This window comes from Rana temporaria, chromosome 2, assembly GCF_905171775.1.
Source record: "Rana temporaria chromosome 2, aRanTem1.1, whole genome shotgun sequence".
In the NCBI taxonomy this organism is placed as follows: Eukaryota; Metazoa; Chordata; class Amphibia; order Anura; family Ranidae; genus Rana; species Rana temporaria.
This window is the reverse complement of record NC_053490.1, coordinates 429,319,708-429,344,508: the sequence shown is the minus strand read 5'-3', so window position 1 is coordinate 429,344,508 and position 24,801 is coordinate 429,319,708. Positions and strand designations below refer to the sequence as shown.

The 24,801-nt window shown below is 43.5% G+C and overlaps 1 protein-coding gene across 1 annotated transcript in view; it reads left to right on the top strand.

Annotated features, from left to right (window-relative positions):
• The window catches only part of LOC120927537 (4-hydroxyphenylpyruvate dioxygenase-like), a 72,372-nt gene that overhangs the window by 1,445 nt on the left and 46,126 nt on the right, over positions 1 to 24,801 (top strand). Inside the window, 4 exon segments of the mRNA XM_040338282.1 lie at positions 14,803 to 14,829; positions 18,077 to 18,139; positions 23,034 to 23,138; positions 24,730 to 24,772. Coding sequence (XP_040194216.1) covers positions 14,803 to 14,829; positions 18,077 to 18,139; positions 23,034 to 23,138; positions 24,730 to 24,772 — 238 coding nt within the window.

Sequence of the window (24,801 nt, the reverse complement as noted above, 5' to 3'; positions counted from 1 at the left end):
ATTATCGGTTACCAGGTTAGAGTTACAGTGGAGGTCTGGTGCTAGAATTATTGTTCTTGCTCTGACGATCGCGGCGATACCTCACATGTGTGATTTGAACACCGTTTACATATGCGGGCGCGACTTCCGTATGCATTTTCTTTGCTGCGTTCGCTCGCGTGGATAGGGGCGCTTTAAAAAATTGTTTTATTATTTATTTTAATTTGTTTACATTGTCTCTTTAAAAAAAAAAAAAAATTGATCACTTGTAATGCAGTCACAAGGAATGTAAACATCCCTTGTGACAGTAATAGGTGGTTACAGGTACTCATTATGGAGGGATCGGGGGTCTAAAAGACCCCAAATCCCTCCTTTGCACTTCAAAGTATTCAGATCTCCAAAAACGCTGATTCTGAATACTGTAATTTTTTTTTTAAATGGCACCATTGGCAGCCGAGTAAACCGGAAGTGATGTTGCTTCCATGTTTACACATAGGAGACTCGATAAAAACAGCTTCCAGCTTCGTACCAGGACATCCCCTCCTGTCCCTTTGGGATAACAGCTCAGCGGCTTTTAGCCACATTGGTTGTTGTCCCTAAAGAGCCAATCGCCCGCTCTAAAAAACGGTTTCACACATCATACCAACATTTTTGGAATTGGGGTTGTAGTGGCCATAATGCAGTATTTTTCTGAATGATGTATTTCATGAAGATACCAAATTATGACCACAAGATGGAGCTGATGATGATAAAATAAACAGACACATTACAGTGAATTTTTGAAGTGGCTGGGCGAATGGTCAGACATTCGCACAGTGATTTTTTTTTTATAAATCAGCCCTATTGTCTTTTGAATTATTATACAACACATTGTACTGTGTTATTACAGTCCTAAGTAATTAGTGATGCTTTGAGAGTGCCTAAGTGGCGCTAAAAGACATGATTTCCCTTTGTGTAACTGTGTTACTGCGGAATTCCTATAGTATTTGGCTAGCATACCCTAATACTTGCTCCAAGCTTATCTTTACAGGCCTGTCCTTTTTTTTTTTTTTGATCCCTCGGGTTAAAAAGTAGTTACCACACAACAAACATATAGCTGAAGGGCAATGCTTTACTTTGAACCCCTTAGAGCCAGTGCCTGCCGACACTTTATGGGCTTTAGAATACCAGGAGGCAGGGCTTATGGTCATGTGACCACCATGACTGGCTGTCACGTCGAGCACATTATTAGGAAGCTTGAAGGTAGTCACAGGTAACTGTTCCGGGAGTGCACAGGGCATGTGCTGTTGGCACAGCTCTATTGGCACTATTGCATGCAAATATGTAGCCACTTGGCACCAAGGCCCAGCCTTCGAGAAGCCGTATATTCGAGCTTGGTGCGAAGAGGTTAAGGCAGCATAAACACTGGTTAATTTTAGTTGGAACCATTTTTACTGAATTTACTTGATGATACACCTAGGCATAGCTTACCTTTTTTCAAAAAGTGTCTATGCAGCTTAGAGGGGCCTTTAGATAAAAACAAACCATGTAGCTTTGACTAAAGTTGAATAATACCCATTCTATATGTGAAGGCCATTTATGTACCTGACTGAAAAGCATAGCTAGAGAACTGACCATGGTGTGCTCTCCTGCTAGTGTGGTCAGTTTTTAATAGGGAATCAGAGGAACTGGCAGAAAAATCAGGAATTTCACACAAAGGAAGCAATACTATGAGAACGGGATACTTTTTAATACATGTACATAGTACAGCAGGCACATATCAGGAATTTGAAATGTTTGGTTTACATATTCCTTAAAGTATATCTAAAATGAAAGCTCTTTATAGTTTTGAATAGAGTTGGAAACAAAAAAATCCCAGACAATTTTTTTTTAATTTGCCCTGTGTTCTATTTATAGAACTGCTCTTCCTTTATGGCCCATAAACACAACCGAGATTGGTAGAAAATTCCCTCTTAGATGCCAGAACAAGTGACTAATCCAAATCTTTTTATTTTCCTTTCACTTTTTGGCCTGGTGACAACAGTCACCAAAGGGGAACATCTCTCCAGTGCAGAAACAAGACAGCAATAACAACCTGAAAAAAGTTCAAACCTCTTTCTATTCTATCCAAAACAGAACGAAAAATTGGACGTTAGATACTCTTTATGATCAGTAATACAGTGCCTTGAAAGTGTAATCATACCCCTTGAAATGTTCCACATTTTGTCATGTTACAACCAAAAACGTAAATGTATTTTATTGTGATTTTGTGATAGACCAACACAAAGTGGCACATACTGTACTTGTGAAGTGGAAGGAAAATTATAAATGGTTTTCAACATTTTTCACAAATAAATATCTGAAAAGTGTGGTGTGCATTTGTATTCAGCCCCCTTTACTCTGATACCCCTAATCAAAATCTAGTGGAACCAATTGCCTTCAGAAGTCACCTAGTTAGTAAATAGAGTCCACCTGTGTGTAATTTAGTCTCAGTATAAACAGCTGTTCTGTGAAGCCCTCACAGGTTTCTCAGAGAACCTTAGTGAACGAACAGCATTATGAAGGCCAAGGAACACACCAGACAGGTCAGGAATAAGGTTGTGGAGGAGTAGATGTAGGGACATTTGAGGATGAACTATGGGAGGAAGCACTCGAGGAAAAGGAAACTATGGTCCTTAACCGGTTAACGCCCGCCGCATGTACATGTACGTCCACAGAATGGCACGTACAGGCATATGGGCGTACATGTACGTCCCCGCCTTTCCGCGGGTCGGGGGTCCGATCGGGACCCCCCCCCGGTACATGCGGCGGTCGGTAACCCGCGGGGAGCGATCCGGGACGACGGCACGGCTATTCGTTTATAGCCGCCCCCTCGCGATCGCTCCCTGGAGCTGAAGAACGGGGAGAGCCGTATGTAAACACGGCTTCCCCGTGCTTCACTGTGGCGGCTGCATCGATCGAGTGATCCCTTTTAAAGGGAGACTTGATCGATGACGTCAGTCCTACAGCCACACCCCCCATCAGTTGTAAACACACATTAGGTGAACCCTAACTCCTACAGCGCCCCCTGTGGTTAACTCCCAAACTGCAACTGTCATTTTCACAATAAACAATGCAATTTAAATGCATTTTTTGCTGTGAAAATTACAATGGTCCCAAAAATGTGTCAAAATTGTCCGAAGTGTCCGCCATAATGTCGCAGTCACGAAAAAAATCGCTGATCGCCGCCATTAGTAGTAAAAAAAAAAACTTAATAAAAATGCAATAAAACTATCCCCTATTTTGTAAACGCTATAAATTTTGCGCAAACCAATCGATAAACGCTTATTGCGATTTTTTTTTACCAAAAATAGGTAGAAGAATACGTATCGGCAGAGCTTTTTTTCTCAGAAAATAGGTGCAGGAACTCAACCACGACCCCGTTCAGATTTCACAAACAGTAGAAGGGTCTTAAAGGGGCATTAAATACCAGGATTGCATTACATACAGAGTGCAGAGTTCGGGGGGGGGGGGGGACACACAGAGTGAAGAGCTATAACTTGTAAACACAGAAACCAGACTTCTGTGTTTACAAGTGATTGTGGTGAGCAGGTACCAAAGGGTCTGAGCCAAAGGTGGTGGAACTGAGTTCCCCCAAGTTCCCCCTGAAAAAAAGCCCTGCGTATCGGCCTAAACTGAGGAAAACATTTTTTTATATATGTTTTTGGGGGATATTTATTATAGCAAAAAGTAAAAAATATTGCATTTTTTTCAAAATTGTCGCTCTATTTTTGTTTATAGCGCAAAAAATAAAAACCGCAGAGGTGATCAAATAACACCAAAAGAAAGCTCTATTTGTGGGGAAAAAAAGGACGCCAATTTTGTTTGGGAGCCACGTCACACGACCGCGCAATTGTCTGTTAAAGTGACGCAATGCCGAATCGCAAAACCTGGCCTGGGCATTTAGCAACAAAATGGTCCGGGGCTTAAGTGGTTAAACGTGGCCTAGCGGTTATCTCAACTGTACATTGTTCTCAGAGTACATTACACGCCCAACAGGCTGTTTAGAATGTGTTTGAGACTGGACTCCAACTGTCCTAGATGCGCAAGGGATCATGGGGATCTAAACCATTTGTTGTGGCGATGCCCCAAGCTTCATTTGTTTTGGTCGGGGGTTGTAGCCACCATTAACAGAGTTTATCTTACTGCCATACCCATTGATCCGAAACCATGCCTACTGGGGATTTTGAAAAACATCCCCGAGGATGACAATAGCAGGCAGGCCATAGCGAGGGCTCTGTTTCAGGCCCATAGGCTGATCCTTCGACGTTGGAAGGCAGTTGAGCCCCCACCGTTGAAAGAATGGATTACCCAAATGGGTGACACCATAAGAATAGAGAAGTATATCTATCAACACAGGGGTTGTTAGGGAAAATTTGATAGGCTGTGGGCTCCATGGTTGGATACCCCTGGCCTGTCCCCGGTTGATTTGGTCATGGATAGGCTGTTTAGATAGCTGATGGTTGGACAGGCGGGAGGTAGTGCGGATGGGGAATAAGACTCATTACATGTATGCATTTCAAGTGCTAGGGCGATCTTTTGAAGGAGTGGCACCTTTAAATTGTAGTGTTTGACATGTGTAATTTGTGGTGGCAGTGGTTGATGTGAAAACTGAATGTACCTTTTGAGCTGATACCTGAACTGTTGGAATAATTTTGCGTCCTACATGTGAGCTGTGAACTTGCTGTGAATTTCTTTTCTGTTTTTTGTTTCAATAAACATCATTGATTTAAAAAAAAAAAAAGTTGTGGAGGAGTTTAAAGCAGGGTTAGATTATAAAAAAAAATATCCCAAGCTTTTGAACATCTCACGGAGCACTGTTCAATCCATCAATAAAAGAGTATGGCACAAATGCAAACCTACCAAGACATGGCCATCTACCTAAACTGACAGGCCGGGCAAGGAGAGCATTAATCAGAAAAGCAGCCAAGAGGCCCATGATAACTCTAGAAGAGCTGCAGAGACCCACAGCTCAGGTGGGAAAATCTGTTCACAGGACAACTTTTAGTCGTACACTCCACAAATCTGGCTTTTATGAAAGAGAGGCAAGAAGAAAGCCATTGTTGAAAGAAAGCCATAAGAAGTCCCGTTTGCAGTTTGCGAGAAGCCATGTGGAGGACACAGCAAACATGTGGAAGAAGGTGTATTAGTCAGATGAGACCAAAATTTTACTTTTTGGCCTAAAAGCAAAACGCTGTTTGGTGGAAAACTAACACTGCACGTCACCCTGAACACACCATCCCCACCGTGAAACATGGAGGTAGCAGCATCATGTTGTGGGGATACTTTTCTTCAGCAGGGGCATGGAAGCTGGTTAGGCTGCATTCACACCTGAGCGTTTTGTAGCCTGAAGCTTGAAGCTATAAAACGCTAGAGGGGAAAAAATACATTATTCTCTATGGAGGTTCACATCTCCACTCCAAAACGCCTGAAGACGAACGCCTAAAGCTCAAACAAGTTCTGGACCCTTTTTTGTCGCGCAAATTGGGCTGATTTGGGCGTTTTTGAACGTTTGCATTCCCATAGAAACAAATGGAAACGCTCGATTCAAGCGTCTAGCGCGACAAAGGGTGTTTCTACGGGCGTTTTGTCGATTTAATCTGTTCTGTGAAATAGAATATTCACCCAGGAAGAAGATAAAAAAAATCTACAATCATAGCAACAAATGATGAAAGAGCTGAGCATTTTTCCTATTGGCTAAAATAAAAAACGATGAAGTTCAAAAACGTCGGACAATGCTGTATGCAAACGCACGAATACGTGTGAATACGCGCGACAAAACCTGCGACAAAACGCCGGAAAAAACTACCGAAAACGCTACACTCAGGTGTGAATGCGGCCTTAGGCCTCGTACAGACGAGAGGATATCCACTGGAAATGGTCCGCCGGACCGTTTCCAGCAGATAAATCCTCTGGCGGATTTGGATCTGATGGCTGTACACACCATCAGATCGAAATCCCCGCGGAATACATCCGCGGTGACGTGGCCGCGCCGCGACAATGACGCGGCGACGTGCGCGACCCTGGAAGGTAAATACTTCCACGCATGCGTCGAATCATTACGACGCATGCGAGGGATGGGAGTGGACGGACTGATCCGGTGAGTCTGTACAGACGACCAGATCAGTCCCCTGGACTGGATTCCAGCGGATAGATATCTTAGCATGCTAAGACATTTTTATCTGCTGGGAATCCGTCGGCTGGATTTTTATCCGCCTGAAAATATCCGCTCGGACGTACACACGACCGGATCTATCTGCTGGAACTGATCCGCGGATCAATCCCAGCGGATAGATCCGGTCGTGTGTACGGGGCCTTAGAGTTGATGGGAAGTTGGATGGGGCCAAATACGGGGCAATCTTGACCAGGCTGTCATAGATCGGGGATTGGCTGATCTGAAATCCTATTGGGCCACCAATACACAGAGTGCTTCCGTCCCTGTGGTCTGGGATGCCTTTAAGGCTACCATGCATGCCTCGTTTGCTGCGGCTACAGGGCAGACCCGCAAGGCATCTCATTCCAAATTGGTGGATGTATAGGGGGATTTTTGAATGGCAGAGGCGGCTTACTGCGCTTCTCCCAAGCCCAAAAAACATGCTGCCTGGTGACACAAGGCCAGGGAATTAGACATGGTATTACTCAACGCACCCAGAAAAAACTGTTACAGTAAAACCTTGGTTTGTGAGCATAATTCGTTCCAGAAACATGCTTGTAATCAAAAGCACTTGTATATCAAAGCATTTTACAGGGTATAAAAGAGAAGAGAGGCAACTCTAAGTGTAGCAAAACTTTGCTAAATGTTGTACCTTCGTTAAATGTAATCATATTGCTACACTTAGAGGCTCCTCTCTTCTTTTTTATACTCAGTTGTGACATGACACTACTCTTATATCAAGACATCACTTGTATATCAAGGCAAAATTTATTAAAACATTTTGCTTGTCTTGCAAAATGCTCTCAAACCAAGTTACTCTCAAACCAAGGTTTTACTGTATATCAAAATCAGCGGCTCTTCGAATTTGGCGACAAGAACAGTCGCCTTCTAGCTTACCTGTCTAGACCGGACTAACAGCCATGCAGCATCCTTAGAATTCAGAACTCGGAGGGCAAAATAGTGGAACAGACGAAGGAGGTAGTGGAGGCCTTTGTTACATTTTACTCCACTCTATATTCCACTAGGGCTCATTATACCATTGTGGAATTAGACGACTATTTACACAATATCTCACTTCCAAAATTACTAGACTCTCAGGTCTCTTTGCAAGATGCCCCCCTAACGACCAAGGAAATAGGAGAAGCCATCCAGTCCTTTGCTAGAAATAAGATGATGGGGTTGGATGGATTCCCTATAGAATGGTATATGCAATATAGAGAGTTACTGATTCCACATCTCCTCAGGGTTTTCAACTATGCCCTGAAGACAGGACAGCTACCGCTCTCTATGTCTGAGGCACTAATTGTCCTTATCCCCAAACCTCACAAGAACCATCTTCTCTGCGAATCTTACCGACCGATATCCCCAATTAATTTGGATATAAAAATCTTAGCCAAAGTACTTGCTCAGAGATTACCGTAACTGTCATTGGAGAAGATCAGACAGGATTTATCCCTGGAAGATCTACTTCCATTTGATTCGGTGGAGTGGCCTTATCTGATGGAATTGTTGGCAAAATGAGGATTCGGTGACACGTTTTTTAAATTGGTTCAGTTAAAATATTACAAACCTACAGCGAGATTAAGAGTAAATACCACTATTTCTGACCCCTTCATGATACGCAGGGGTGCCAGACAGGGGTGCCCTCTGTTGCTATTACTATTTGCGCTGGCGATACAGCCACTGGCAGCACTGATTAGATTTAGTGGGGTGGTTGTGGGCCTGACGACTGGGGGCCTGGAAGCAAAAGTATCCTTATACGCACACGAGATGTTGATATATCTGGTGGACCCCCAGTCGTCACTCCCTACTCCCTGGATATTATTTGGCACTTTGGGCACTTTTCTGGCTTCCAGGTAAACTGATATTAATCTCTGTTGTTTATGCTGGACCAATCCACCCCAATTACACTACCACCCTCATGTCCACTACAGATTGTACATACGTTTCGCTAAGTATTGAGATACAACGGCCTATCTGCTCATACACCAAAATTAATTTGGATCCACTCATTAATAGAATGAGGAATATGCTTAAGACATGGACCAATCTTCCCCTGACACTGTTGGGTAGAATAAATATTTTTAAAATGATCTTTTTATCACGTTTCCTATATATTCTGAGTAATTGCCCAATATACATCCCCAAAAGCAAATTTAAGGAAATTGATGTGATTCTCATTAAATTTGTTTTGGGGGAGGGGTAGCTAGAATATTATGTGGCCTCACAGATAACCCATGCACATTGGTGGTTCTACCCTGAGAAGAACAATGCTGCAACAGCACTGAAGGCATCCATGCTTACTTCCTGTGAATCTCTCCAAAATCGAATACATTGTCTCTCCACTAGGGGAAGAGAGGGTACGAAAGTTCTCTCTATGACTCTATGGATATTTAAACTTTCAAAGCTACTGCCGTCCAGTACGCATAATGCATATTCCCCTAATGCCACCTTATGGGGTAACCCAGGTTTACCAGAATTCTTCCGCAGAACAGACGGTGGGTTCTGGTTCAAGTGGGGGTTAGACTGATTTCCCACTTATTTACAGTGACCGGTTTTCGATCCTTTGTCAAATTTTGCAGGGAATATGGCCTTCCTCCTATGGCATATTTCAGATATCTGCAGATACGCCATACCGCCACGACACAGTTTGGCCCCTCGAAACAGATATCCACCCCTCCCCACTCGAACACTTATTGACTGACACGTCTCACACTAAACTTGTATCCACGTACTACAAAACACTCCTTCACAAAAACTAGGATAAGCACCACCAAAAAAAAAATGGCGCTCTGATATACCAGAGCTTACGGAGGATATTTGGCAGGAAGTGCTTCCCCTCCAGGTATCATCTGTTATCTCTTCCCGGGATAAAGTCATTCACACCAAGCTATTATACTACTTTACCCTTTGTTTACTACATAGACTAAAGAGACTACCCTCCGCAACATGTTCCCGATGTGGCATGGCTGAATATAGTCAACCAAGCTATACCTTTATACAAATTGACATATGAGGCCACATGATGTCCAAAAAAGTTTCATAAGATCTGGAATCCATGGGTTGGTTCGGATTGCACTATGCTACCTGCACCTTGAGTTCTCTGAAAATGTTAGTTGACTTATGGTCATTATACTGGAATTTAGAAGGTAACAATAAAACCCCTCAATCTGTACTCACTGACTGGATACCATGTAACTGTACCTTATTGCTGAGTGAGCACTGTTTTCTCCTTTAATGCTACATATGCATTTCTGGTTTTGTTTGTTTGTATGTATGTAAACAATTAAAAAAATAAAATTATACCTTTAAAAAAAAAAAAAGGGCAATCTTAGAAGAAAACCGGTTAAAGCGGTTGTAAACCGCATAAACTTTTTTTTTCCCCCCCAAACCTGCAATGCAAAAGGCATAATAGGCTAGTATGCACCGCATACTAGCCTATTATGAAATACTTACCTCGGAACGAGGTGTGTACCACTTACCTGGTCCACGCCGAGCAGGATGTCATCTTGCTCCGGCGTGTCTTCCGGGTATCGCCGCTCCAGCGCTGTGATTGGCTGGAGCGGCGATGACGTCACTCCCGCGCTTGCGCGCGGGAGATTTAAAATCGGCAGGGTCCGGCGATGCCGGTCCTTCAGCCGTGGAGTCCCCCCTGCGCATGCGCCGCCCGCATTGCGGGGGTAATATCTCCTAAACCATGCAGGTTTAGGAGATATTCTCCTTACCTACAGGTAAGCCTTGTTGTAGGCTTACCTGTAGGTAAAAGTCCAAATAGTGGGTTTACAACCACTTTAAGAGTCTGCAAAAGACTTGAGACTGGGGAGGAGGTTCACCTTCCAGCAGGACGACACTAAACATACAGCCAGAGCTACAATGGAATGGTTTATATCAAAGCATATTCATGTTATAGAATGACCCAGTCAAAGTCCAGACCTAAATCTAATTGAAATTCTGTGGCACAACTTGAAAATTGCTGTTCACAGACAGTCTCCATCCAATCTGACAGAACTTTTCCAATTTTGCAAAGAAGAATGGGCAAAAAAATCACTCTCTAGATGTGCAAAGGTGGTAGAGACATCCCCAAAAAGACTTCCAGCTGTAATTTCAGCGGAAGGTGTTTCTACAAAGTATTGATATGATGATATTACTGTGCTGAAAAATTATATAAGTGTGCAAATATAACCTTTTACCCTTTCACTTTTAATTGTTCATACTGTCCAATGTCAGCTCTACAGAGTCCCAAAATTCTGCAAGTCCAAATTTCCTGCTTAATAAAGCAAACAAAAACAAAGGAGAAAATGAAAACCATCATTAAAAACAACTTGGCCATTCCTCAAAATGTCTGTGTTAATGGCCCCTGAACTTCTGCTAAAATGATCAAAGACACCAGACAGAATTGTGTGCCCCTTCTTTATCCATCCCACAATTACATTTAAGAATGGTTTCAGACTGGTGGTCTGCTGTGTGACTGTATGTGTGGTTTAGGTGTACGCAAATTCAGGTGCACTCCTATTGAATTCTAATAGACCCTGTGTTTTCATGAAAGCACATCAAAGTTCTGATGAGTCTTTAGCACCAAGCGTACGCACATATGCGGCCTCGGCTTTCAGGGGTTATACCGAGATGATTCCTGCAGCTGTAAGCATCACCCCGGTACCGTTTTTTAGAGCAAACGGTTGGCTCTTTAGGATTAACAACCGGTGTGGCTAAAAGCTGCTCGGTTGTTATCCCTCCCTTCCGCTGCTGTTCCCAGGCCTCCCGGCCCACCGGGAGACCGGTTTCGGGATCTAGACAGCTAGAGAGACTGCATCAAAGCCGAAAACGGCTCAGATCGAGCCTCCTATATGTAAACACGGAAGCGACGTCACAACGTCACTTCCAGTTTACTCGGCTGCCGATGGCGCAGATTTAAAAGAAAAACGACAGTATTCAGAATTGCTGTTTTGAGTACTGTGGATTTGAAAACTATGAAGTGCAAAGGAGGGATATGGGATTTTAGACTCCATTTCTCCATAAAGAGTACCTGTCACCACCTATTACTGTCACAAGGGATGTTTACATTCCTTGTGACAGCAATAAAAGTGATCAACGTTTATTTTATTTTTTACAGAGACAATGTAAAAAAATAAAAATAGATAAAATTAAGGGGATTTTTTTTTTAAGGCATCCCCGTCCCTGTGAGCTCACGCAGCAAAGAAAATGCATATGTAAGTCATGCCTGCATATTTAAATGGTGTTCACACATGAGATATCACCACGATCGTCAGAGTGAGAGCAAGAATTCTAGCACCAGACTAGGGCCGAAACAACTAATCGATTAATCGACAACTAATCGATTATCAAAATAGTTGTCAACTATTTTGATAATCGATTAATCGGCCAGTTGATTAGTTGGCCTGCATATAGTATGCATTATTTGTTTACATATCAGGAAATACAGCTCAGTACACCATCCATACGTGTCACTAAGTGCCTGAGAATTTGTAAATGTGTGAGGAGCAATGCTTTATTGGACATGTAGTCCTGGAAGTGAGTGGTTCTAAAGGCAGAAGTTTTTTTACCTTGCTATAGCGGGCGCTCTATACTATACTTTGCAGCTTGCTATTGAGGCACTCTGAAGGCAGGAGGAGCCAGAAGCATCTGTGAGGAACCCCAGAAGTGGAGGATCTGGGCTGCTCTGTGCAAAACCATTACACAGAGCAGGTAAGTATAACAAGTTTGTTTAAAAAAAAAAAAATCACTTTAAAGACTGTGCAGGGAAGATCAGCATCTGAACCCAGAGAAAGTGGAGGTAATAGAAGGCATTACAATTACTGTAGTTGGTTATTTAGATTTACCACTGCATATGGATATTTAAGAGTAAATTGCCTTTTTAATTTTATTTACATATTAACTAAATTGTACACCACACTTTAAGATTATCCGATTAGTCGATTAATCGAAACAATAAATCAGGCAACTAATCGATTATGAAAATAATCGTTAGTTGCAGCCCTACACCAGACCTCCTCTGTAACTCTAACCTGGTAACCATTAATGTTTGGAGATTTTTAGGTACTGTCGTTTGTAGCCATTCCAGGAGTGTGCACAATTTCAAAGCAGGACATGTTGGGTATCTATTTACTTAGCGTAACATCATCTTTCACATTACACAAAAAATTGGACTAACTTTACTGTTCAGGTTTTTTTTAATTCATGAAAGTGTCTTTTTCCCACAAAAATTGTGTTTTAAAGACTGCTGCGCAAATACAGTGTGCCATAAAATATTGCAACTAACAATATTTTATTCTATAGGGTCTCTGCAAAATATACAGGGGAAGATCCACAGACATCTGCGCCGGGCGCAGTGTATCTAAGATACACTACGCCGATGTAACTTACTTTTGTTTGGTTTGAATCCTCAACGAATTTGCGCCGTAAGTTACGGCGGCGTAGTGTATCTGTTGCGGCATAAGGGCGCGGAATTCAAATGGAAGTGATGGGGGTGTGTTTTATGTTAATACGTCGTGACCCGACGTAAACAACGTTTTTTTTTAACTGCGCATGCGCCGTCCCTGGGGGTATCCCAGTGCGCATGCTCGAAATTAAACCGGAACCAGCCAATGCTTACGACAGTGATGTCATTCTACGCAAATTCCTATTCGCGAACGACTTACGCAAACGACGCAAAAAGTTCAAAATTGTATGCGGGAAGGACAGCCATACTTAACATTGAGTACGCCACCATATAGCAGCTTAACTATACGCCGGAAAAAGCCGAACGCAAACGACGGAAAAAAATGCGCCGAGCCGACGTACGTTCGTGGATCGCCGTAAATAGCTAATTTGCATACTCAACGCAGATTTCGACAGAAACGCCACCTAGCGGCCGCCGAAAAATTGCATCTAAGATCCGAAGGCGTACGAAGACGTACGCCTGTCGGATCTAGCCGAGATGCCGTCGTATCTTGTTTTGAGGATTCAAAACAAAGATACGACGCGGGAATTTTTAAATTATAGATATATATATATATACAGATTTTAACTTGGAAGCAACAAATGTCAGAAATAGGCTTAGGCATGAAAAGGTTAATGCGCTTTCAGAAAAAGCACTGTCTAACAGAAGCTCATGGGAGTGCACCTAAAGCCGCAGGTAAATCGCACAGACCACAGCGCACGGGTGTGAGCTTGCTCTAATTGTTTATCTTCATACAGGTCTTTCCAGGGAAGGTCTGGAGTATAGAAATAATAGCCCAGATTCACAGAGAGTGGGCGCACATTACGCCGCCGTAGCGCAAATCAATGTACGCTACGCCGACGCAGTGCAGAGAGGCAAGCATGGAATTCACAAAGCCAGTGCTCCCAAAACTGCGCTGGGTTTCGAAGGCGTAAGTCGGCGTAGGTGGAAGTGGGCGTGAGCCATGCAAATGAGGCGTGACCCCATGCAAATGATGGGCCGAGCGCCAGACAGATACGTATCACCAACTGCGCATGCGCCGGGACGTGGACGCATCCCTCTGCGCATGCTCAAAACCACGTCGGAACAACTGCCTAAACTACGCCGGATCACTGCCTACGGTGTTAACGTAACCTACTCCCACCCAGACACACGTCCAACGTAAACAGCGTAAAATACGCAGGCTTGAGTTCCCTGGTGCAGACCTTTGCATGTCTGCTGCTGGGTTACACCTGCTTTATGGGGCTTAACTTTACGCCGGACGTACAACTTACGCGCACATCGCGTAGCCTGCGTCGGGCGCACTTACGTTCGCGAATCGCCGTATTTCCATCATTTGCATATTTGAATGGCTAAACAATGGGAGCACCACATGAGTCCAGCCTAAATGTGCGCCCACACTACGCCGGCGTAGGCAAGTTACGTCGGCGGGTTAAAGCCTGTTTTTAGGCGTATCTTAGTTTGTGGGTCCGGCGCACAGATACGACGGTGCATATTTGCACTTACGCTGCGTATCTTGAGATACGTCGGCGCAAGTGCTTTGTGAATCCGGGCCAATGATTTTAGAGTTACAAACTGTTGGGCAATCATCAATTGATTACCTAAATTAGTTTATAAGTATAATTTAGTTCCAATACTATATCCAACCAGGTTTGGGTGAATCTTTTATTATTCCTAGGTTGGCACATATGGGGCACGGGAAATGCAGCGATCCCTGCATGTTTCCTGCACTGCATTGCAATCGCACTGTGTTCAAGATTCTCAGCAGGTGTCAATACAAAGTTAACGAAATACCAAAAGGAAGGCAAATGCATTAAGGTTTGCTCACAACGAATCGCGTAGTACAAAATGACCATGCGAACTGGCTTCAAAAAAGATGCCGATACAGTGTGATTTGAGACAATTTAAAATCACACTGCACTGAATCACATTGAATGCGTTGCGGTTCCTGTGCGATTCACATGCGGGTTATAGTGTGAACTGGGTATTGGGAAGCAGACACAGGTTTATAGAATTATTTAAAGGTTTATTAGAAATCATTAGCCCCAAGTGATTTAATCAGTTCTTCGTATGAATGAAATAACTCAACCATAACATTTAACAATCAAGCTCTTTATTATTATTAATTCTCATATTAGATGTTTCTTGTTTGCATATTTATAAAGTTAGCTTTGTTACATCATATATACGTTACAAACTTTTTTCTATTTTTCAGACTTCTTACACTGACAAGGGTGAGAAGGTAATAAAACATTTCTTGAAAAATATGTTTGCAGGTTAAAGCTGAAATCAGCCTTACATTCAAGTGATTGTAATTGCAGAAGGTTTTTTTATTCTATGCATGAAGATAAAAAACCTCCTGTGTGTACCAGCCTCCCAATACTTACCTGAGCCCATCTCTGTCCAGCGATGTCCACGAGTCTCTCGGGCCATCCGGGACTCTCCTTCCTGATTGGCTGAGACACAGCAGCAGTGCCATTGGCTCCCGCTGCTCTCAATCAAAGTCAGTTAGCCAATCAGGAGAGAGAAGGGTGGGGCAAAACTGTGGCTCCGTGTTTGATTGGACACGCGGAGCTGTGGCTCGGCTCGGGTGCCCCCATAGCAAGCTGCTTGCTGTGGGGGCACTCGACAGGAGGGAGGGGCCAGCAGCACCAAAGAGGGACCCAAAAAGAAAAGGATCTGGGCTGCTCTGTGCAAAACCGTTTCACAGAGTAGGTAAGTATAACATGTTTGTTATTTTTAAAGAAAGAAAAAAAACAAGACTTTACAATCACTTACAGTTTTATACAGTTGTACAGGCTACTCTCTTGTACTGAAATTGCTTACTCTGATTTCACTGTACAATGTGAGCTTCTCACAGTGTGCATTAGAAGTTGAAACAAGTCAAACAGACCCTACAACATTTCCTGGCTGGAGGACATTCAGCATCATCTAGCCTTTCCTCTGAACACACTAGGAACACACGATCTGTCTCTACTCCCCTGACAGGAAGTGGATCTGTGTGTTTACACACACACATCCACATTCCTGCTCTGTCACGAGAGATCTCGGGTGCCCGGTGGACATCATGCACACACATCGGCTCCGCACACATGTGCCTGCTAGATCCTCTTAAAGGAGCGACGTATTCCTACGGCAATTTTCGCAGCTGTGCCAACCTGCGGATGGTCGTCTAGCGGTTAATAAATACCTTTTCAGACCCCTCCCCCCCCAAAGACTATGCAAAGTAAAATGGAGCTGTCTGTTAGGATCTGATCCGCCCACCAACGCCTTTTGTTCCAATTCACTTTGCACAGCCTAGGGGAGGGTCTGAAAGAGCTGAGGCAATGTCACAGGACTTGTGACTCGCTTCGGCTTAGCCCTGCCCCCAACCCTGGATTTCCTTTACAGTAAGCCAACAATAGACACGGCTTACTTACACTGAAAGAAGGGAGTGAGTCTGCAAATCATTGCCACCACATTATTGGTGATTTAGTTATAAGTAAAGAGTATAGAGTTAACCACTTCCCTACCGTAGGACATCATATGACGTTCTGGACTTTAGGAGGGGGGGATATCTGAATGATGCCTGCAGCTACAGGCATTATTCATATATCCTTCTTTTCAGGCGTTGATTCTGCGCACCATAGGAATGATCATAGCGGCGGTGCCACTGCTTGATCATTCTTATAGGCGGCAGGAGGGGACGTCCCCCCTCCCACCGTCATCCGGTGCTTCTCCGGACTCTTCCGTGCCATCGGAGACCCGGAGAACAAATCGGCCACGGCTAGATGAGGAGGATAGATATTTCCGGTGACCAGATGGTTACTGGTCATCTCTATGACCGTCGGAGGCCCAGGCGCGACGTTATGACGTCACGCCCGGGTACCCAGAAGTAAACAAAGCCGCAATCACGGCTGAAAGCATGAGATCTGTGAATTTTTTTTCCCGATCTCATGCTTTCCAGCCTAGAGGAGAGATGTGGGGTCTTATTGACCCTGCATCTCTCCATAAAGAGGACCTCCATAAGAGGTGACATACTATTCCTATCACAAGGACTGTAAATGTAAATACCCTCAAATTTAAGCTGAAAGTCTGCAGTTAAAGCACATCTTGTTAATTTCATTTCAAAACCATTGTGGTGGTGTATAGAGCCAAAAAGATTAGAATTGTGTCGATGTCCCAATATTTATAGAACAGATTGTGTACATATATATATATATATATATATATATACAGTATATACTGTATGTGCGGTAAACAAATTATAGTGAAGAGAGTGCACTCCCAACACGGTAACCAGTGGGTACTGGAAAGCTCCCGATGCATACTTGCAATCAGGAGCTTTCCGATCATGTGACTGCTGTGACAGCCAATTACAGCACTCATGTGATTGGAATGCCCGCTTCTGCCTCCTGCCATTTAGAACCTCTTAAAGGGCTGGGAAGCAGCGACTGGAAGGGGTTAAAGCACTAAGTATACTCAAAACTGATATATCTGCTTTGTCTTCTGTGTCATCATTTGCAGTAACTTTATGATCTAAGATTTACAGAAACAGTTTAAACAACAGGAACACAAAAGAAAGTACAGATTATTATTTTCTTGGAAATTGGCTTCACAGCACTATAGCTTACCTGCATCTTTCTGCCCCCTGCACAATCCTATTGGCTATTGAGGCATCCCAACATAGTGATAGACCATTGTAAATGTGAGTTGGGAGCAGGGATGGACTGGCCATCAGGACTACCGGGAGATTCCTGGTGGGCCGATGGCTCAGAGGGCCGGTTGGGGGTCTGCGGCGATCTACCCGTCAATCGTCGACAGCTGGCGCCTGATGGGTAGATCGAGATTTAGCGAGTAGCTTAGGAAGCGTGTGTAATATGTTCTCTCTCCTGTCACGACACTCACGCTGCTCCCCGGCGGCCCCTCCTCTCTTCTCGTCCATCCTCATTTGCTTGTAACATCATCTGGGATGGACGAGAAGAGAGGAGGGGCTGCCGGGGAGCCGAGTGAGTGCCGTGACAGGAAAGAGAACATATTACACACGTTTCCTGCGCTACCCTGCATGCTGGCTGGTAAACGATGTGCACCATAATGTGCCCTCTGCCCTAATGTGCTATGTGCCCTGATGTGCTATGTGCCCCGATGTGCTGTGACTCAATGTGGTGTGCCTCAATGTGGTGTGCCCTGATGTGCTGTGATGGGCCCTGATGTGATGTGCCCGGTGCCCTGATGTGTTGTGCCCTGGGCCGGTCTGGGTGAAGTCCAGGGCCACATTTTTGTCCCAGTCCAGCCCTGGTTGGGAGGGGGATATCTATTGAGAAGATCCTTTCTTTACTATTCTCTAAGAACTATAGGAAGTCAGTGAGAGCCATAAAACTGGAACAGGCCTTTTGAAAAATTATCTATATGCTAAAATATAACAAAAAGGTGCATTAATATTAGAATTTATTTAAAAATGTCAAGAAAATGATTTTCAACTCAAATATAACATATTGTTCTATTTTAAGCATGAACGAGGTCGATTCCTAAACTTCCACCATCTCACTTTTTGGGTTGGAAATGCCAAACAGGTAAGTTATTATAATACTGCACACATAATGTTGCAAGATTGTCTTTGCAGATTGTGAAGCATTTTCCTTGCCACTGCCAGAAGCATTTGCAACATCATGGCCAGCAAGAGGAACTAGCACAATCTGTTAACCACATTCTCACAAGTATTGTTTGCAGCACACTAAAATAAGTGAATTATAAAAGAAAGAAGGTATCAGTTACTGGTATATGTATGGGATGGTGACAGGGCCACTTTTAGGTTTTATTTGAAAAGGTGCTCTCTCTCTCTCTCTCTTTCTTAAAAAAAAAAAAAAAATATATATATATATATATATATATATATATATATATACACATATACATACATATATAAATATATGTAGTGTTCTCCTAGTTAGACTGCCAGGCAAATTACATTTTTGGCTCCATTGTCATCAGTGGAGTGGTGGCTGATTGGTTGGGCCTACTCAGGATTCATAGGGCGAAAGTTTGATTGCTCCCCCAAACTACCCCTCCCCTGGAAAAAGCTTTTAGAGCATAGGTAGGGATATTCAAATGATCACCTGAATATTTATTACCCTCTGGCCAATTCCTGGAAGAGGGCATCCAGAAGGTGGCTGGGGAAGTGATAAATATGCAGGAGACCTGACAGACTGTTCTTTGCCCGTCAAGGAGAGTTCCTTTGCTCCTGGGGCTACTGCACGGCCATTCTGCCGACTGCTGCACGGCTAGATATGTCGGCAGAATGGCACGGCTGGGCAGATCGACGTATATATACATTGCCTTTAAGGCCTGGGGTTGCGGGCGCGTGAACGCACGCCTGCCGCGGACTCGTTGTGTGTCGGGAGTCCTGTGATCATCTCACGGAGAGGAAAAAATGGGGAAATGCCAATGTAAACAAGCATTTCCCTGTTCTGCCTAGTGACAGGACACTGATCACAGCTCCCTGTGATCAGGAGCGGTGATCAGTGTCATGTCACACGTAGCCCATCCCCCCTACAGTTAGAACACATCCCTAGGACACACTTAACCCCTTCCCCGCCCCCTACTGGTTAACCCCTTCACTGCCAGTCACATTTACACAGTAATCAGTGCATTTGTATAGCACTGATCGATGTATAAATGTGAATGGTCCCAAAATAGCACCAAAAGTGTCCGATGTGTCTGCCATAATGTCGCAGTCATGATAAAATCGCTGATCGCCGCCATTACTAGTAAAAAAAAAATATTAATAAAAATGCCATAAAACTATCCCCTATTTTGTAGAGGCTATATATTTTGCGCAAACCAATCAATGAATGCTTATTGCGATTTTCTTTTCCCAAAAATATGTAGAAGAATACGTATCAGCCTAAACTGAGGGGAAAAACAAATTTGATATTTTTTGGGGATATTTATTATAGCAAAAAGTAAAAATAAAAAAAACGCAGAGGTGATCAAATACCACAAAAAGAAAGCTCTATTTCTGGCAAAAAAAGGATGTAAATTTTGCTTGGGAGCCACGTCGCACGACCGCGCAATTGTCAGTTAAAGCAACGCAGTGCCGAATCGCAAAAAATGCTCTGGTCCGGGGCTGATGTGGTTAAGAACCCTGTTTCAGTGAGTCTGGGTCTGGAGGAGGTCATTGTTATTTCCCCTTTGAGGTTTGGCCTGTAGAGATTGGGTGGTAGATGGCTCCTAGGACACTATGAGTAAGGATCTTACTGGGGACTGACAGTTGCACAGAAGTGGAAAGGAACCAGTTGCTAACAATCATACCTATGGTCTACAGTTGTGGAGCCTTATGCCGCGTACACACGACCATTTTTAATGGTCTAGAAAAAACAGTTTTTTTCAACCCGATTATTGTTAAGCCTGCCTTGCCTACACACGAACGTGAAAAAAAAATGCTCTAGCAAAGCGCAGTGACGTACAACGGCACTATAAAGGGGAAGTTCCATTCACCCTTGTGGCTGCTTTTGCTGATTTTGTGTTAGTAAAAGTTTGGTGAGAGATGATTCGCGCTTTTCTGTCTGTTGCAGCGTGATGAATGTGCTATCTCCATTACGAGCGCTTTTTTCACCAGAACGATCGCTCCCATCTCATCACTTGCATCTGAGAATGTGCGTTATTTTCACGTCGTTAAAGCCTGCACACGACCATTTTTTAAGACGTTAAAAACGACAACGTGAAAAACAATGCAAAAATTTAGAGCATGTTCTAAATTTTTAATGCCCATTTTTAACGTTGCGAAAAATGCTCTGGAGCCCACACACGACATTAAAAAAATATGTAATTTTTCACATCGCAAAAAACAGTTGTGTGTAAGCGGCATGAGACATACTGATATCCCCAGCTACCTCCAGGGAAGCTGCTATTGAGAACCTAGAGAGAAGCTTGTTCTTTTGCTGTTGTTGTTGTCCGTTTTGGAGTATTTCATGACACTGAACTCCTCTTCTGTTATAGTTATTGAGCAATAAATCCTAAAAAGAAACCCCCTTGGACTGAGCTGTAATTATCAGTGTGTATGGGTGACTGGTGGCCATCTGGAAGAATCTGTCTGTCTTCAGTGGCCCCTAGCTCAGAAGGGCTGTTTTATAAAATTCTCAGTCTCAAAAATATTCCAATTGCACACCTTCCTGGAGAACGGCCGATAAGAAAGGAGGGTGCTGAAGCGATTACCAGCTGGGAACATTTTATAAAATGTCGCTTTATAAGAGCAACTGTTACAAGTTTACAAACCCTCTATGTGGAATTCCACATAGCGTAATTAATTATTCCACATAATTATTGTAACTATGTTTGTTTTTTCCACTTCCCTATCTCTTATTGGGAAAAAAAACACACTCTACTCTTGTAAATAAGAGCCCTTTTTACAGTTTCCTGGCCCATGAGGATAGGGTCAGATTTCATAGGAGGGGGTGGATGTAGTGCCCTCCTAGGTAGACTGCTAGGCAAATTTATTTTTGGGCTCTATTGTACTCAGTAGAGTGGTGGTTGATTGGTCTGGTCTACTCAGGATTCCTAGGCTGAAATTTTAATTGCTGCCCCCGGAAGAAGCTTCCAGAGCATAGGGAGCAAGATTAAAATGATCCGCTAAATATTTATCATGCCCTAGGCCAGTGATGGCAAACCTTGGCACCCCAGATGTTTTTGAACTACATTTCCCATGATGCTCATGCACTCTGCAGTGTAGTTGAGCATCATGGGAAATGTAGTTCCAAAACGTCTGGGGTGCCAAGGTTCACCATCACTGCCCTAGGCAATCCCTGGAAATGGGCATCCAGAAGGTGGATGGGGAGGTGATAGATATGTTTGAGACCTGACAGACTGTTCTTTCCTCTTCAGGGAGGGTTCCAGTACTCCTGGGGCTGCTACCCACAGGAGAATGATCACTAAAACAAGAAGCCACAGTTTGGCCTGAGGAGGACTGCTAAAAAAGCAATGCCTATTAGAGACACGGGGGTAGATTCAGGTAGGGGCGCGCAATGATACGGGCGGCGCAGCGTATCGTCTTTACGCTACGCCGCCGTAACTTACAGGAGCAAGTGCTGTATTCACAAAGCACTTGCTCCGTAAGTTGCGGCGGGGTAGCGTAAAAGGGGCCGGCGTAAGCGCGCGTAATTCAAATGTGGAAGGGGGCGTGTTTTATGTAAATTTATGATGACCTGACGTGATTGACGTTTCGCATGCGCCGTTCGTGTACATATCCCAGTGTGCATTGCTTCCAAGTACGGCGCAACGTCGTATTGGTTTCGACGTGAACGTAAATTACGTCCAGCCCTATTCGCGAACGACTTACGCAAACGACGTAACAAATTCAAATCTCGAAGCGGGAACGACGTCCATACTTAACACTGGCTGCACCTCCTAATAGCAGGAACAACGTTACGCCAAAAAAGCCTTAACGCAAACAACGAAAAAAAAAACGAACGCCGGGCGCACGTACGTTTGTGAATCGGCGTATCTAGGAAATTAGCATATTCTACGCCAACAACGGATGCGCCCCTAGCGGCCAGCGTCAGAATGCACCCCAAGATACGACGGCGTAAGAGACTTATGCCAGTCGTATCTTAGGCTAAAGTCGGCGTATCTAGCTTTCTGAATACAGAAAGTAGATACGCCGGCGCAGATTTGAATTTACGCGGCGTATCTATGTATACGGCGGCGTAAATTATCTGTGAATCTACCCCACTGTTTCAGAGTCTGGGACTGGTGGAGGGCGTTGTTGCTTACTTTTTTTAGGATCTGCCTGTGGAGACTCTGTGGCAGATGACTCCTAGGACAGTTGCGCAGGAGTGGAAGAGATCTATCGTCCTTATGGTCTACAGTTGTGGGGCCTTAGACATACTGATATCCTCAGATAGAGAAGCTGATATTGAGAATCTAGAGAGAAGCTTGTTCTCTCGCTGTTGTTGCTGACTGTAATAAAAAAACACCCTCTTGGACTGAGGTTTAATTGTCGGTGTTCTTGGGTAACTGGTGGCCTCTGTACTATCCACGAGAACTTGTCTGTCTTCAGCAATCCCTTCGAGGGTGAGCGCTACATACTGTATAGCTATATGTTTTTTTCTAATAAAGCAGCTAATTAATAAGACTGACTTCATAGCAGAACACTAAGCATGGAGGAATGTCTGGAAACCATTATTTAATGCCCTTTGGCGACAAGTTAATATCTCAAATTAAAGAGAATCTTCTTGAGATCTAAAGAGCTTTGTTAATAAATGACTCCATACACTTTGTTACCACTTAAATGTTATAATATTAAGAAAGGCAAAGACATATGTAATAATCTAGTCTCATAATTCTGTGTTATGAAGAACAGATGTGCTTCAGTAGAACTCTGTTAATGGACGTGTATACTATGACTATGTGAAACTGCTATGAACTTCAACTGAAAAATGAATGTGATTCAAAGCCGAAATCTCCCTACAGGCTGCATCATTCTACTGTGAAAAGTTGGGATTTGAACCTTGGGCCTATAAAGGTCTTGAGACTGGTAGTCGAGATGTGGTATCACACGTTATCAAGCAGGACAAGGTAAGCAAGGCGGGATACAGGGTATAATATGGAATCTATATTATTTGATTATGGAAGGTGCTCATTGTGTTTTGGTGCAATTCTCACTCACATTATACATTTCCAATTTTTTTTACATATAATGTAACATAAATAAGGAACATAAGACAGTGGTTAAAGCAGAAATAAAGGCAATATACAGTACTTACAGTACATCCTCTCAAACGGATAGGGTCCCTCACAGGCGCAGGCATCTTCTTCCTGGGCGCTGGTCTTCAGGCAATCGCGTTGTGCTGCATGAGATGACGTAACTCCTGCACATACAGGGTCCATTCTGGTGTTGTAAGCTGAGCTGTGAATGCGCAGCTCAGTTTACATGATGCAGAAGACTGTAAGCAGGCAGATAGGTGTATTTTTTTGCAGAAGAGACACGATAGCCTGCCTGTTCGCAGTCTGTTGTAAAATTGACGTTGGTTCCATTAAAAGATTATAATACTGTACAGAACTCAGTTCAGCACATTATTTCTTCTTGTTGATTGGTTGCTAGAGATTACTGTACAGTAATACTGCTCATTGGTTGGTTGCTAGAGGTTACAGCACATCATCTCTTCACTGCAGAGGGGCATGATATACATATGAATGCCGCCTACCTCAGCTATTTACATATGAATTCTCCCGTTATTTACATATGAATGACGGTTATTTACATATAAACACGGGGTCTGCAGGTGGGTCATCTGTACACAACAATAGGGCAGAGCTGGGCAGCATTAGTAGCAGCACTTCACACTGAGATATCAGGACACAGCACAGGACTGAGGCCCCGTACACACGTCCGAGGAACTTGACGGGCAAAACACATCGTTTTGCTCGTCGAGTTCCTTGTGAAGCCGCCGAGGATCTCGGCGAGCCGAAATTTCCCATTGAAAAACAAGGAAATAGAGAACATGTTCTCTATTTCCTCACCGAGATCCTCGTCGGCTTCCTCGGCCGAAAGTGTAGACACGGCCGGTTTCCTCGGCAGAATCCAGCTCCGACCGAGTTTCTGGCTGAATTCTGCCGAGAAACTCGGTCGTGTGTACGGGGCCTGTAACTTCAAGGGACAAGGGAATTTAAACTGGGATAGTTGACAAGTATGAGGCAGGTGCTTCGGGCCCCACAACAATGACAGGGCCCAGGGCAGCTTCCCCTTTTGCCCTGCCTTAAAGACGGCCCTGTCGGTGTTACTCTAGTTTTAATAATCAAGCAGTATGCCCCCACTGTTTTTCTATAGTATCAAATGAATGCTCAATGTGGGTCATATATAAATGTTCAGAAGCTTTTTGTTTATCACACTTCGTCAAAATTGTAATCCATATCCTGCTTGTGTTAGTGAAAGAAAGGTGTAGAACTGCTATGACACTTATCATGCTTACCATGCTTTAAGTAGAACTAAAGGAAATAAAAATTGAATGTTCATTTTAGATAAGTAAGGGAAGGTTACAAAAATGTGTGACTTTCCTCACACCAAAATGTTTTGAGAATCTCCACCTCTCTTTCTAGAGACTATGTTATGGATTGCTTTTTTTAGGACATTTGAGTATACAAAGGATTGTTCTGTTTTGTATTTTAGATTTTTTTCGTGTTTCAATCTCCACTAAATCCGGGTAATCGAGGTATGTTTTTTTTTTTTTTTTTAACTATT